Source organism: Apodemus sylvaticus, chromosome 21 (genome assembly GCF_947179515.1).
Source record: "Apodemus sylvaticus chromosome 21, mApoSyl1.1, whole genome shotgun sequence".
Classification (NCBI taxonomy): Eukaryota; Metazoa; Chordata; class Mammalia; order Rodentia; family Muridae; genus Apodemus; species Apodemus sylvaticus.
In genome coordinates, this window is record NC_067492.1 from 34,548,129 (window position 1) to 34,564,835 (window position 16,707).

At 40.4% G+C, this 16,707-nt stretch overlaps 1 protein-coding gene across 1 annotated transcript; it reads left to right on the top strand.

The window, feature by feature from the left end:
* Positions 1 to 5,116: 5,116 nt before the first annotated feature.
* On the top strand, positions 5,117 to 5,818 carry LOC127672132 (methyl-CpG-binding domain protein 3-like 2B). The gene has a single exon (XM_052167341.1). It carries the CDS (start codon positions 5,117 to 5,119, stop codon positions 5,816 to 5,818), a length of 702 nt encoding a protein of 233 aa, XP_052023301.1.
* Positions 5,819 to 16,707: the final 10,889 nt, after the last annotated feature.

The window sequence follows — 16,707 nt, forward strand, 5'->3', positions numbered from 1 at the left end:
ACTGTTTCACTGAGTCTTACCAGAACAGGGGGCCACTCTTCCTTTCTTCTTATACCTCATTTGATGTGTGGATTATGTTTTGGGTATTCCAGTTTTCTAGGTTAATAACCATTTATTAGTGAGTGCATACCATGATTCACCTTTTGAGACTGGGTTACCTCACTTAGTATGATGTTCTCTAGCTCCATCCATTTGCCTAAGAATTTCATGAATTCATTGTTTCTTTTTTTTTATTCGATATAATTTATTTACATTTCAAATGATTTCCCTTTTCTAGCCCCCCCCCCACTCCCCGAAAGTCCCGTAAGCCCCCTTCTCTTCCCCTGTCCTCCCACCCACCCCTTCCCACTTCCCCGTTCTGGTTTTGCCAAATACTGTTTCACTGAGTCTTTCCAGAACCAGGGGCCACTCCTCCTTTCTTCTTGTACCTCATTTGATGTGTGGATTATGTTTTGGGTATTCCAGTTTTCTAGGTTAATATCCACTTATTAGTGAGTGCATACCATGATTCACCTTTTGAGTCTGGGTTACCTCACTTAGTATGATGTTCTCTAGCTCCATCCATTTGCCTAAGAATTTCATGAATTCATTGTTTCTAGTGGCTGAATAGTACTCCAATGTGTAGATGTACCACATTTTTTGCATCCACTCCTCTGTTGAGGGATACCTGGCTTCTTTCCAGCATCTGGCAATTATAAATAGGGCTGCTATGAACATAGTGGAGCATGTATCCTTATTACATGGTGGGGAATCCTCTGGGTATATGCCCAGGAGTGGTATAGCAGGATCTTCTGATAATCTTAATGGTAGAGAAATTTAAATCTTGTTCTTCCAAACCTTTTGGAGATGGGACAGCAGAGGGTTAAGATATAGCTGCTAGAGTTTCCCGGTATCATGGCAGATGCGCAAGGGATCTGATTTTGGTAAGGCTTACAAGATTAGGTTTTAGTTGTTGCACCCAGAAATTGAGTTACCATTGTTTCTGAATTAAGTTTGTGTTGTTTTCCTTCATGGCTGCTCATCTCGGAATAAGAGAGAAAGGTCAGAAGGGATAAGTTACCATGAGGAAAGATAGCCATCTTCCTGACTCCCCAAACCAGAGTCTGCATATTATACATCAAGTAAACCAGTAGGATGGGGCCAGAGAGAGTATAAGTAAAAAACCAACAGATCACCTGTACAAGCCAGCGCTATTGGGCAACATCTAAACCATGACAGCTTTCCCATACCAAAATGCATCTTAACTGCACTGACAGCCAAAAGACAAAACCCAGCACAAGTACAGACTCCAAACTCTGCTGCAGCAGTGATGAGCCCTGAAGTGCCTGCCAGCTTTCTTTCTTTCCACTGGAGAGCAAATCACAAAAGAGTTGGAAGCTTTGTTGTCTACTGTCAAAAGACAGAGTGAATGTGAAAGCTCTTAGGCTTTGCTGGGTTAGTCATATTGAGTGAACTTTAAACATCATACTAAATTTGTTTTATGTGAATTCATATCCAGACCAGGAATCTATGTACTGTAATTATGGTGTTAAGCAAGACATATGCCTGCTCAGCTGCCACTTAGCAAGGTCTTATGAGACAAATCCATCCCTCTTTCTCATTCCCTCAGTTATTTTGATAGACACCATGACTATTTTGTGTTACTTTGCTATCCAATGTGTCAGAGAAATATTTGTCCAAGAACTATTTAAGATAGCTTTTCTTGGTTGTAATCATTTTATTAGTTCACAAATAAAAATACTGACTTATAAAAAAAATCTTGTTCTTCCAAACATGTACGATTCCATGAATTCACTTATCATTCATTTCCAAGCAAAGAGAGCCTTACTTTCTCTCGACAATGCCTGCGGTAGGTTCTAATCACTATATTCCCAACGTCTTCCCTTGGGTTTCCTGAAATCCTCCTGATGTTTTTCACGTGTGTACCTACTACTTTGAAGTCAAGGGATTGAGTCTCTGTGTGTGTGGCCTTTCCTTCAGTCTCTGCTCTATACTGTGTCTCCACGTTTGTTCCCGTGAGTATTTTGTTCCCCTTTCTGGGAGGGTCCAAAGTGCCCACACTTTAGTCTTCCTTCTTCTTGAGCTTCGTATGGTATCTTCCAATTGTATCTTAGGTATTCGGGAGTTTGGGACTAATATCCACTTATCAGGGAGTGCATATCATGTGTGATTGGGTTGTGATGGTGCACAACGGTAGGATTTGCTGAAGTCCGCAGAGGCATGAGGATCATGAGTTTGAGGCCAGCCTGGGACTATCGATGCTGGTTAGCTGGAGCTAAGAAATTAGCAGTGATTAAGAAGAGACCAGCATCATTGAGGAGAAATCTTCTGGGAAGTGTTTTCTGAGAGCACAGAGGCTGTGTTCCAGAGATAGCCAAGGTTATACCTTGTGCTGTGGCTGAACTTGGTAATGTTTAAGAGTCACCTAGGTGGTACTGGCTTTGAAGGCATGAAGGAGTCATGAAGAGCACCTGAGGTTCGGCACTGTGAGAGGCCATGGAAGGCTATTGGTGAAGATATAGCTTCACTTGCAGTTGAAAGCCCAGGACTGAAGGGGTCATGCATAGAAGTTGAGGCTTGACACCATGAAGAGAGCCTGTGAGAAGCTATTGGTGAAGCCTAGTTACAGCAGAAGATAGCAGTGTTTTGGAGATGCCAGTGCCATAAGATGACCACCAAGAGCAGCAGCAGAAGTGGAGTACAGGCAGCTGGAGCCTAGAAGACAAGGTGTGTGCTACAAAGGGCAGAGCTGGAGAAGTGACCAAAGCCCTTGGAGGAGCCCAGAAGATCGTGAGTGGATCCCAGACATTGGAGAGTTGGAGTGACTTTGCTTTTGATTGTGACTGTGCCCTGATATTTTTCCCTCTTGAAGTAAGAAGTATTTTAGTGGAACCCACAATTAAGAGACTTTGAATTTCTAAAAGGTTTTGAATTTAAAAAAAAAAAGTATTGGATATTTTAAAGGGATTGAACTTTTAATATGTAAAGACTGTGGGACTTTTAACATTATTTATATCTTGAGGATTGTATTATTCAGGGTTTCTATTCCTGTACAAACATCATGACCAAGAAACAAGTTGTGAAGGAAAGGGGTTTATTGAGCTTACACTTCCACACTGCTGTTCATCACTAAAGGAAGTCAGGACTGGAACTCAAGCAGGTCAGGAAGCAGGAGCTGATGCAGAGGCCATAGAGGGATGTTTCTTACTGGCTTGCTTCCTCTGGCTTACTCAGCCTGCTCTCTTATAGACCCCAAGAACACCAGCCCAGGGATGGCACCACCCACAAGGGGGCCTCCCGCCTTGATCACTAATCGAGAAAATGTCCCACAGCTGGATCTCATGAAGGCACTTGCCCAACGGAAGCTCCTTTTTCTGTAGTAACTCCAGCCTGTGTCAAGTTGACACACAAAGTCAGCCAGTACACTGATGAATAAGAAAGTAAGGGTTGAGGCTTAATAGTGATGTGTTTGTCTGTCAACTAGACAAGGGGCCAATTGTACTGGCTGGTTTTGTGTGTCAACTTGACACAGGCTGGAATTATTACAGAAAAAGGAGCCACAACAAACATTGCATTGAACTGGAAGCCTAGACTTTCCCCTGATTATTTTGGGCTTCTAAAACCTTAAACCAACAGGCTAGAGAGGAATAACAATGTTAGGATCCAGATTACCATGAGAAATTTGACTGTCTCTCCACAATGGAGGTGAGCAGGATTATGTCTGGAGTACAGGAGATCCCTTAGGGCATCTCTTAGTACTACCAACTCCTGTGATTAAAGTCCATGGGAAACTACAACACCCTGATCCAAGCAGGATGGCAAAGGGCACAGACCCTTCAAGAATGAAGGTATGGGTCAATTCTCCAGGAAAAGAGCCAGGACCTACTAAGTTGTTTGCCTAAAGTGAAGGAAATACAGAAAGGGTAGTAAAGGAAGGTAGTTATAAATTCCAGCTAAGGACATGTAACTAGTTGCAGAAATGAGGATTATAAAGTAATATGAATGCTTCTGTGTTACTTTGTTAAGAATACATTTGTCGGGGCTGGAGAGATGGCTCTGTGGTTAAGAGCACTGACTGCTCTGCCAGAGGTTCTGAGTTCAATTCCCAGCAACCACATGGTGGCTCACAACCATCTATAATGGGGTCCGATGCACTCTTCTATGTGTGTCTCAGATAGCTGCAGTGTACTTACCTATAAATAAAAATAAATAAATAAATCTTTTTTAAAAATTAAGAATACATTTGTCTTTCTTCCAATTCCTTTAACATCAATTGGTATTTAAGTCGAGACACTAAAAGAATGTTTCCAAGGGACATTGCCCCATTGTAAATTTACAAATGTGTTTGCAATTGTACCAGGAATAGTTATAACATGTTAGGAGTATTCATGACCTTGTTATTGTTTCATATGGACATGAGATATTATTTGTGTCAAGATGACAAGGGGTAGATTGTAATGGCTATTCCTGGTTGTCAACTTGATGATATCTGGAATGAACTACAATCCAGAATTGGAAGGCTCACATATGGTCCTAATCTGGTACCTAATCTGAAGGGCTGGGAGATAACAAGTTTCTGACCTGGATCTTGGCATGGAGATCTTGAGGCATAGTGGCTATGAATCTCAGAAGATTAAGACAGAGAGATCTCTAAGTTCAAGGTCATCTGGGACAAAGCAAGTCCCAGATCCAGGCCTGGTGACACACACCTTTAATCTGTGGCACGCACCTTTAATCTGGGCCACACCTTCTGCTGGAGACCTATATAAGGACATTGGAAGAAAGAAGATTCACTCTCACTTCTTCCTCTGCTTGCCTTGCGGGACTGAGCAACTGCTAGATCCTTGGACTTCCATTCATAGCTGCTACTGACCATTGTTGGGAGTTGGACTACAGACTTGCTACCTGCCCTGGATATATAAAGACTGTAGCCTGTTCTTCCTGTGATCCTGGTTGTGTCAGAATTCCTCAGAGTCCGCCTGTCTCCGTGATCCTGTGATTCTACAATCCTGTGACCCTGAGATCTGGGGAGGATTAGGTGAGAAAGACATTGCCGGTTCCAGCAACTCAAGACTTGTCTGCATCTCTGCGGTCCTTTAGGACAAACTCTACAGTCATGGAGAGGCCTTCAGGAAACTCAGTTTCAAGCCAGCCCGTGATAGGAAGACACACAAGAAGTATGATACCCAACAAATTACAAAAGAGAAGACAGATCCGGGTTGCCCCAAAGAAGACAAAGTCCAAAAACAAAGATAGTCTTACGTCCATACTTTCTCGTAGGATGACTAGTTGCATCTTTCAAAAACCTGTGACCATAATAACTTCACACCCTGAGAATAAAACCAGGTACAGGAGAGAGGAAGCTCAGCTGAAGAAACCCATGCAGCTCTGTGCATTGAAGAGACTGCAGAACCATCAAGTTGGAGACAGTAAAGGAGGCCTATCATGTCCAATGAAGTTTACAATCCCCCTAGAAAGAATTGCACTGGGAATGCAGGATGAAGCCAATAGCCACAGTGGTATTGAGGATCTGCTCACTCCTGGAGAAGCCACCTCTGTCCAACCCCCATGCTTGGAAAAGACTGAGCAAGTGGCTCTTCAGTTATCACCTTCTTTCTCCAGTCAAGGGGTAACAATGCCACTGCCCCTTCATCTGTCACCATCTTACAGCATTCAAGTAACTAAGGCAGACATCCTGAGACAGACCTGGAAGGTAAAGAAAGCCAGGCAGAGACTGGCAGAAGCCTTGAAGGCAGACAGGCTTGCCAGGCAGGCAGAGAACATGAGGGAGCAAAGAAGAGTGGAAAACACGCGTTGAGGCCTCAGTAAGTTTTTGAAGGAACTTTTGGTTTTGGTTTTGAGTTCCATTTTGGTTTCAGATTCGGTTTTGGTTTTGGTTTTTCAACAAAAGGGTTTCCAGGTGTATCCCTGGTTGTCCTGGAACCCTGTCCCAGCCTCCAGAGTGATGACTTAAAAGGCATCACACAGTATTACTTGTACATCTTTAAATGACAAATTTAATATACCCAACTCACTCATTTTTAAGCTTTTGGAAAAGCAAAAAATATAAGCAGTAGTGGGGTTTTCTTGTTTTTTGTTTTGGTTTTTTTTTCCTTGGGGGGCAGGGTTCGAGACAGGGTTTCTCTGTGTAGCCCTAGCTGTCCTGGAACTCACTCTGTAGACCAGGCTGGCCTTGAACTCAGAAATCTGCCTGCCTCTGCCTCCCAGAGTACTGGGATTACAGGCGTGTGCCACCACCGCCTGGCTAGCAGTAGTGTTTTAAATAATGGTGTTTCCAGTGTGAATAGAAATGTCCTGTAAGAGAATTCATGTGAAAACATCTTTTTGTGATGTCAATTGTGATCTACTGTAGGACTCTGGGATAGGTTCAACAGCAATTCATGGAGCAAAGGAAATGCCTGAATTTATAGAATTTAGATGAGAAGTTTCTATGTATTTAGCAGCTACTTTTGTAAGCTACTAGTGTGAGATCCATGTCAGAAACAAAAGGCTGTAAGACCTATGTCAGAAACAAAAAGCCCGCCCACCTCAACCCAGCTGACCCAAAATAGTGACTAACTACCAGATAGGGATTTTCTACCCCAGACATGACTGCCTGGGGTGCGGCCAGATAAGGAAATGACTTAACAGGAAACAATTCCAGGAAAACTGGCAAGATGGGCAGGACAGGGCCAAATAACCAAGGCAGTCACCCCATATGAGTTAACCAATGATTTTAAATGTCATTCAAAATACCCACTTGAGGTGGTCCAACTCAATCGACTGCCTAAACTTCCCGCCAAAATATATATAAAAAGTGTGTGTTTTGTAGCTCAAGGTCTCCTCTTGCCTACGTGCTGAGAGACCCCAATGTGTGTTGGAACAATAAACCTCTTGCAGTTTGCAGCAATCCCAGTCTCTTTTTGACCGTGGGTCTTCCAACGGACTTACATTAGATAGTTACAAAGCTTAACATAGGCTAACCAGGTCTTGTGGCCTTTGGGGCCTTGGATTTAAATGTCTCTTGCTCTCTACCATGGGATTGCTACTTGCCAGGTATTTAGGTTTAAGACTAGACCTCTGGTTGCCTCAGGCCTGGGAAGGGAGAGAAGTTTCAGCAAGGATGCTGAGGAACATGGCAGCATCCAGGCAGGCCTGGTGCAGGAGGAGCTGAAGGGTCTACATCTTCATCTGAAGGCTGCTACCAGAATACTGGCTTCAGGGCAGCTAGGGTGAGGGTCTTAAAGCCCACACCCACAATGGAACATCTAGTCCAACAGGGTCACACCCTGTAAGAGTGCCACTCCCTGAGCCAAGCATAAACAAACCACAATAGTGTTTTAAGAGAGGTGCCAGCAGAAGCTGATGGACGGAATTAGGGATCGAAGGAGAGAAAAAGAAGCAGTGATATAAGAGGAAGATAGAAACGGGGAAATGCCAGATAAATATGATCATATTTCATTGTATTCATGTGTGAAATTCTCTAAAATAATATTTTTTAAAAAATATTTAGTGGAAGAGGGAGAAAAAAGAGGAGTATCAGGGCTGGAGAGATGGCTCAGCTGTTAAAAACACTGACTGCTCTCCCAAAAGTCCTGAGTTCAAATCCCAGAAAACACATGGTGTCTCACAACCATCTGTCATGAGATCTGACACCCTCTTCTGGGGCATCTTTAGACAGCTACCATGTAATTACATATAATAATAAATAAATCTTTTTAAAGAAGAAGAAGGGGAAGGAGAACGAGAAGGAGGAGAAGGAGAAGAGGAGACTATGAGAAGGCAAATATGGTCAAAGCACTTGAAGGGAAATATGGGAGAACCCTTTTGTACAGTGAAGGTTAAAGGCTAATTGAAGTGTCTGTGCTGCCTATCTTTATGCCAGTGGGACATACTGTGAAGGAGGGAGCCTCAGCTGAAGAAACACCTCCATAAGTTACAGAAAGGGCTGAAGGAGCTGAAGGCGTTTGCAACCCCATAGGAAGAACAACAATATCAACCAACCAGACACCCCCGCCCCCCCAGAGCTCCCAAGGACTAAACCATCAATCAAGGAGTGCACGTGGCTCCAGCTGCATATGCAGCAGTGGATGCATTTGTCAGGCATCAAAGGGAATTTCAGACTTCCCACCCAGGGTGGAGCTCTAGCCCCTTGTTCTTCAAGGACCTGCAGTTTCCTGAGAGGCACGCCGATTCTGCTGAGGAGCTTCCAGCCTTTGGGAGGAGGGTTTTCCCCCTGCCTATATATTTGGAGACCACCCATTAAACTTTGAGCCTTGATCAGAAAACTTGTCTTGGTTTGTTATTTTTCTGCCCACCTGTCTTTTTATTTCAGCCCCAAAAAAGAAAAAGAAAAGAGAAAAAAATGGTAAAACTTTTAGTATCTGCTGGTGGTCCATCTCTTAATCCAGTCTCAGTTTACACAGAGGAGGCTCATTTAAGCTGCCCCACCTTCAGCTCAGAGTCAAGGACAGCTGGAGAAATAGCTCCTTTTAAAAGGGCCAACAGCTTCTCAAATTCTAGGGCAAGTAGGATGATGGTCATTTCTCCTAGAAAAATCTCTTCAAAGGTGATTCTTGTGCCAATAGTACTTTTTCTCTTGAAATTACAGCTAAAAAAAGAAAAGAACAATGTTTGGTTTAAATTTATAAGATTTGTGTAATTGCTTCATTTTTGTTTCTGATTGGTCTTAAAGTTATAAGTATGTTTGCATGTCTTGACTATAGAGTATTGGCTTATAAGTTATTGGGCATGATTAAAAATTATTACATTGGTAACAAAAAGTTAATTTAAAACTGGTAACTCAGAATTGGAATCATCTGAAACAACACGTGGCATGAACCAACCCTGGAAAAACAGGCCTCTGAAGATCCTTCTAAACTGGCAAAATATTTTATATAATTCTTATCCTAGAAATTAGGCTTTTGTTTTTGTTTTGTTTTTTGGATTTGGTTTTTTTGAGACAGGGTTTCTCTATGTAGCCCTGGATGTCCTGGAACTCACACTGTAGACCAGGCTGGCCTCGAACTCAGAAATACACCTGCCTCTGCCTCTGCCTCTGCCTCCCAGAGTGCTGGGATTATAGGCGTGCACCACCACCGCCCAGTGACATTAGACTTTTAAAGGATAAGATTTAAAACAATGTCTCTTTAATAAGTCGCACTGTCATGCATTCAAACATAAGAAGCGGCAGACAAACTTTGTAGTGTGAAGGTAATGCATTTGCCACTGATTTTAAAGAAAATAGATTGTTTAAAAATGGGTTTTGCTCTCCAAAGTTTTAGTTATGCTCTAATATTGCAAGAGAAAGTTAAAAATTAGAGTTAACAACTGCCAGTGTACCATTGACTGCAGTTTGCAGTCTGATTGAAGGTTCACAATTCTTCTTCTTTTTTTTTTTTTTGATTTGGTTTTTTAAGACAGGGTTTCTCTGTATAGCCCTAGCTGTCCTGGAACTCACTCTAGTCCAGGCTGGCCTCAAACTCAGAAATCTGCCTGCATCTGCCTCCTAGAGTGCTGGGATTACAGGCATGTGCCACCACCGCCCGGCTGAAGGTTCACAATTCTTAACTCACCCATATTTTGTTATTAAGGTAATTTCAAGAGTGATAAAAGTTAAAAACAGCTGTGGCCAGTATAGGCCTGTTGCTACTTTTTCACAAGTTTACTGGATACAGTGGTAGAAGCAAAATTTAACACCCCCCCCCAAGATTAAAAAGGAGATATCAGTAGGAATTTGTTTGATAGCAAACAGGCTCCTTTTGAACTGTTTCAAATATTTGTAGATAAGACTACTAAAAACAGCTAGTAAAATTTTTCCAGGAACCCTCAAATTACACGTTCCTTTTGTTATTTGACCCTCATACAATGGGGTCTGGTTGTAGGCTGCTGCCCTGCAGGACAAACGGGTGTTGGGCCTGGCCTTGGACAATAGGCTCAGATTAGAAAATATTTACATTCGAGTCAATGCAAAGCTCAGAGCTGCCTCCTTGGAAGCTTGTGAGGTACTGCTTTTGACTTGCAAACCCTATCTAGAGAGTTTCAGGCCAAAACAACATTCTTGACAGATCTATCCAGGTGTGGTTCAAAACATAGTTCAAACTTAAGATCTATGAAAAGTTAATAAGGCTATGTAGAACTTATGAAGGCATTGAAATCTGGCCTGCCTACATAGAACCTACTTTTGGGGAGACCCCCACTCCATTCTCAGGACAGCGTACACCCAAGGAAACAAGAGAGACCGACTTGATGCAAACGCATGGGGTAGTTTATTATCAGAGCTCTGGACCGACAGGTATCTCACACAGGAGACAGAGGAGACGACCCTGAGGCTCAAAAGTTAGGGGTTTATATAGGAGAAGTCAGGGGGGTTGGTTTGGGAGGTTGTGGGGGGGGTTGGCACAGTTACACATGATTTGCTGATTCAAACATTGGCGGGGGATTCTGGCAGGCAAGGTGGGTTGTTTTTTGTTTGTTTATTTGTTTGTTTTTTCACATACGTGCAGATCCGGCCATCAGCAATGTAGGAGGGTAGTTTATTTTTGTTAGCAGGAAGGTCACTTTGACATTAGTAAATTGAATCCAAGGGACAGGAGACAGGAGACTCCAGTCCAGATGGTATATAGCCCATAGGAGATTGCCCAGGATGCCCCTTATCTTTTATGGCTGGTCTGTTTGTGGAATGACTCAACCACAACCTTGCTTCAAGGCTCTAAGTCTGCTTACTGCCTCAACTATAGATTCTGAAAAGTCCCAACTCCCTTCACCTACTCCATACAAAATTATTATGGATTTAAGAGGTTGTTTTTTGCTTTGCATCCTGATAATTATAAAAAGCATTTGCTTCTAATGAGCTAATTTTAAAGAACCAATAGAGCAATTTCATTAGAAAGTTTTTCCTCAAAGAATGGCTGATAGCCTTACCTTATGTGAGAAAAAAATAGATTGTCTCTACTTCAATACAAAAAGCTAGGATTTTAAATCTTTCAGTATATATTATTCACAGAAATTTATTACAAGCCTTTGTTCTTAACAATGGGCTTTAAAATTTTTTAAGCTTACCACAGGAGGACTTAAACCTCTGTTCTCAAGGTGGATGCAAATTAACTAGTGAAAGACAAATAACTTTACAGATAGTAGAGAAGGCTACTGTGATCACTTGTTTATGTTATGTGTTCACAACAATTCCTTGGTAAAGAGAGCATTAATGTAGACTCACCCTTTATCATCTCCAAATAAAGGTTTAACATAAAGCTATTGATATGTTAATAAAATATTATAAGATAAAATCAAAAGCTTTTTTTTTTTTTGGTTTTTTGGTTTTTTGGATTTTGGTTTTTTTCAAGACAGGGTTTCTCTGTGTAGCCCAGGCTGCCCTGGAACTCATTCCGTACACCAGGCTGGCCTCAAACTCAGAAGTCTGCCTGCCTCTGCCTCCCAAAGTGCTGGGATTACAGGCATGCACCATCACCGCCCGGCTCATAAAAACATTTTAAAAAGAATGTATTAAGAACCTGATGAAACATTTGTTCCTTATTTAAAATGGCAATCAAATTGGTCATTGCAGAGTGTTGATACTTGGCCTATTGCATGGCAATCCTTATAGCCAAAATTGATAATTATTATCCAAAAGATAATTGTTAAAATTTGCTTCTATGCATGCCTTTGTATTTTCCTATAGATTTATGCATGTATCCCATAAAGAATGCATCTACTGTACTTATGAACAGCTCTTCCATGGGAGAGAAGCACATGTAATTGGATCACATGTTTATTCTTTTGAGTTTCCCCCTGCTTCAGCACAGATATTTGAATTGGATGCTGTAGCCGCTATTTTTAAAATGTTAAAAATCAAGCTTTTAATTTGTATACTGATAGCCTATATATATATATCATGGCTTACAATTGCTTGAAATTGCTCCTTTTTAGATACTGATAATTCATAAATTTTACAATTATTTATGCAAATACAAATCAAGTTTTAAATAAAAGGTACTGTTCTTTTAAATGACTGTCCTCTGGACACTTAAGAGTTCATGCAGGTGCTAGAGAGATAACTCAATAGTCATCAGAAAGAGTGTTGACTGCTCTTTCTAAGGTCATGAGTTCAAATTCCAGCACCAACACGGTGGCTCACAACCATCTAGGTTGTTTTATTTAGGTTTTATTTAGGACCTGGCAGGGCAAAGGTCCTAAATAAAACAAAGAAGAGCCTCTCCCCATGAACTGCCAGTTGAAGGGAAGTTCTGAGATAACCACAGGATGCTCCAGACTCTGCAAACATCAGATGTCTCCACCAGACGGCCCTTATCTCTTCCTGCTGAAACTGCCAAGAATGCCCCTCCCTCCTTTGTTCTTGCCTCGAGGTGAGCTCGTCCTCTGAAAGCTTAAAACCTGTGTACCCCGGAAAATTAAATGAGACCTCGACAATTGAACCCCCCTTTGCCTGGTCTCCTTTCTCTCCCCCACCTTTGACCCTCAGGTAGCACCCCTTCGGAACCCTGAATAACTGGACCCGCTGGATGGGTCATAGTGGCACCTGAACAGGGACCCAAAGTACGTCAACTACCGGAAACTCCGGAAAAAGGAGGACCCCGCAGACTGCATCGCTCGTGTGTTGCTGGGGTGGCAGGTAAGTGGCCAAATATTGTCATCCGATTGTCATAGGGAAACAATTATTAAACGAGGCTAAAGAGGCTTGTTTCATAGGAGGAATCAAGCATTAATTCAGGGAGAGAGGACTAAGAGTTAAGAAAAAAGGATTTAATTAAGTTCTTTTATTTTGTCGATGATAAATGTCATTGGTTAATTTTAAGTGGACCTGATATTCACCCGCTAACTTGAGATAAGGGTGGTAAGAAAATTAATAAGATTCTGAAAACTGGTAAACCAGTGTCTGATACATTCTTTAGTTACTGGGGGCTCATTCAGAGTGCGAACGAGGACCCTGACTACAACAGTTTTGTTGGTCGCTGAATATTGCCTCCACCCTTTGTCTCGGGCAGCTTCAATGACCTCGCTTTCCCCTAAAAAAGAATTCTCCAAAACCTTCCCCAGCCGTTCCCTCGTCTTCTCTTTATTCTCCTCTCCCGAAGGGACCCATCCCCTGCTGATATGCCATTAAGTTAAGAGACCCCCAGGGAGAAAGCCAACATGGAGGAGAAAAGCTGCAGAGAGCAAGTAGCCCTCTTAAAGGAGCTACGAGGAACAAATGGTCACTCTAACTTCAAGATTTATTTCAAAGACAAATGCCTAGAAAAAGCCAGAGCCAAAACAAGCCCCTTGATTTTAACATTTTAGAAGAATTAAAGTCCGCAGTCACAGCCTATGGGTGGACTGATCCCTTCACTTTGGCACTTAGAATCTTCTGCTGAGGGGTGGCTGATACCTGAGGAATTTATCCAGCTGGCCCAAGCTGAGCTTTCTCTGAGGGAGAAATTTTTCTTTGGAAGTCAGAGGCTGCTGAGAGAGAACAAAAGCAAAAACCGCTCACGGGCAGCATGTAAGACCTGGACTGCAGAGAAATTCCTGGGCTCTCCTCCCCTCCCACCTCTCTCCACAGGTGTGTGTGTTCACTTAGGCATCCCTCTTCCCCCTTGTTAAATCTTAAACAAGAGAAAAAGCAGGTTTCAGAAAAGCAGTTTTCCTATGTGGAGGACACAGTATCAAAAAAAAAAAAAATGGTTGGAAGCTATTTCAAAACTCTCCTGGTGAGTACAGGAAAACGGGAGATGGTTTTGTTTTCTCTCTGAAACCTACTGGAGATCTCCTTAGTTCGGGTTGATATTTGGATCTCTTTGGGACATCAAGTTCCCTTGCTGTCTGTTCTTTGTCTTTGGTGCACCAAAACTTGTTCATGTGTGTCAATTTGTGTTGTCCATTGTTTTGTTTGGCTGAATGATTGGTTCTTTTATGTATTATGTAAAAAAAAAAAATGGTAAAAAGGTGTTATCTTGCTGGCAGTCCTGCCAATTGCAGTTTACACAGAGGAGGCTAATTTGAGGTGCCTCACATTTTAAGGTAGGAGTCAAACACAGCTGGAGAAAAAGCTGCTTCTTAAAGAGCCAGCAGCCAGACAAGTGGAAATGGTTAATTCTCCTAAAAAAATTTCTATCATGATGATGATTGGGTTCAAAGTGCTTTATTCCCCTGAAGTTACAGCTAGAAAAATATATATATATATATATTTGGTTTAAAATTATTTATGAGATTTGTATGATCGCTTCATTTTTATTTTTAATTGGTCTTAATGGTATAAGGTTTTACATATCTTGACTATAGAGTTATAAATTAATTGGTTATGATTTAAAAGGTATAGGGTTCTTAAGAAAAGGTTAGTTTAAAACTGGTGATTCAGTGTCAGAGCCATCTTAACTAGCTACATGTGGCATGATGCAACACAGGAAATACAGGCCTCTAAGATGCTTCTAAATTGGCATGGTGTTTTGTGTGAATCTTGGCCTGGAGATTGGACTTATAAAAAATAAGATTTAAAATAATGTCTCTTCAATAAGTAACACTGTCATACATTCAAACACAAGATAATGGACAAACTTTGCAATATGAAAATAATGTGTTTGCCATTAATTTTAAGGAGAAAAGAATGTTTAAAACTGGGTTTTGCTTTCAAAAAGTTGTAGTTATACTTTGATATTACAGGTCCCTTTTGCTATTTGACCTCCATACAATGGGGTCTGGTTACAGGCTACTCCTTGCAGGACCAGTGGGTGTAGGTCTGGCCTTAGAGATAACAAACTCAGATCAGGAGATTTACATCTGAGTTAATACAAAGCTCAAAGCTGCTCAAAGCTGCAGAGGCTTGAGAGATGCAGTTTTGTCTTGCAGGCCTCACTTAGAGAGATTCTGGCCAAAAGAACATTTTTAATAGATTCATACATATGTGGTCCAAAATAAAGTTCAAACTTAGATCTGTAAAAGGTAATAAAGCTATGTAAAAATTATGAAGGCATTAAAATTTGGCCTGCCTACTACATACAAAACTATTATAGATTTTAAAAGATGTTTTTTGCTTTGTGGATATTGATAATTATAAAAGCATTTACTTCTAACTTTAAAGGAACATAAGCTAACTTTAAAAAACCAATAAAAGATTTTCATTAGAAAGTTATTCCTCAAGAAATGGCTTGCTCTTAACAATGGGCTTTTAAATTTTTTAAGAAAATGATTTTCAAAAGGTGTTAAGGTAAATTTTTTGGCTAAGACACTGCTTTAAGTTTGCCATTTAAGCCTCTGATGTTCTCAAGATAGATGCAAAATAAATACTGAGAGACATAACTTAGAGAAAGCTACCATAAGTATTTGTCAACAGCTTATGATATATGCTCACTTCCATTCCTTAACCAAGAGAACATTAATATAAAATCTCTCCAAATAAGGTTTTGACATCCTCCAATAAAGATCTGATGTAGTAATAAAGTGTTACAAAATAAAATCATAAAAATATTTTTAAAAGAAATGTTTTAAGAGCATGATGAAATGTTTGTTCCTTATTTTAAACAGCAATCAAGCTATTATTAATTGTTCATCTATTACATGACAAGCCTTTTTGACAAAATTAATAATTGTTATCTAAAAGATAAATTGTTAAAAATTTGCCTCTAGAAATGTTTTTATATTGTTATAGATTTATACATACATCCTATAAAAATGCATCTACTATGGGAGTAAAGCTCATATAATTAGAACATATGTTTATTCTTTTGAGTGTCCCCTTGCTTCAGCACAGATAATTGAATTGGGTGCTGTAGCTGTTCTTTTCAAAATGTTAAAAATCAAACTTTTGATTTATATATTAATAATATACATATATAGCTCATGGCTTACAATTGCTTGAAATTGTTTCTTTTTAATGCTACTAATTCTTAACTTTTACAATTATATATACAAATACAATTCAAAAAAATTAATCAAAAAATATACATACGACTATTGACAGCTTTTCAAGCTTTCTAGTTATAACTGTTTTAACATAAGAAACAAAATATAAAATAAAATTAGTCATTACATATGTTATTTTTTAATACTAAATGTTCTAAATCAGATTAAAACAAATATTATAACTGATTATTATAGTCAGGCATTGAGATGTCTTATAAACAACTTGATATTAGTCATATTACTGAGATTCCTCATAATTTGCAAAGACAAGATAATATAGAACAAGCCCATAGAACTTTACAAGAATATTTTTATAATAAAAGAGGGGAGAATCACATCTCTATATACCACAAAAAAAATTTAAAATTTTAATGCTAGGGATCTCTCTGAGTGTAGAGAGGAGGGCATGCTTGTGTTTTTTCTGCAGGATGCCAAAGGAACATGCTAGCTGCCAGAGTATGCTAATGCTGAGACAAAGAGTGATGCTGATTATAATCATTGAAAATGGCCACAGCCCTCAACACCTTTGGATGCTTCTTACTAATGCTGATACCACAGATAACTATGGACTCAACATCCCTCTTTGCATGGCAATTTTATTTAGCTGAAGATTAAACAAATTATAAACAGATCAAAGGGGAGATATTGGCTACTGCTGATTACCCCCCTTCAGGGTGTCAAAAGGCCATATATTTAAATTTTACAGATTTCAAGTGTAGACCAGATAGAATGTGGCCTGCCATTTATTTTCTTTAAGACATCCACAGGCATTGCCTCCCTTGTTACCTCGCAACAGAATCGACAACAATA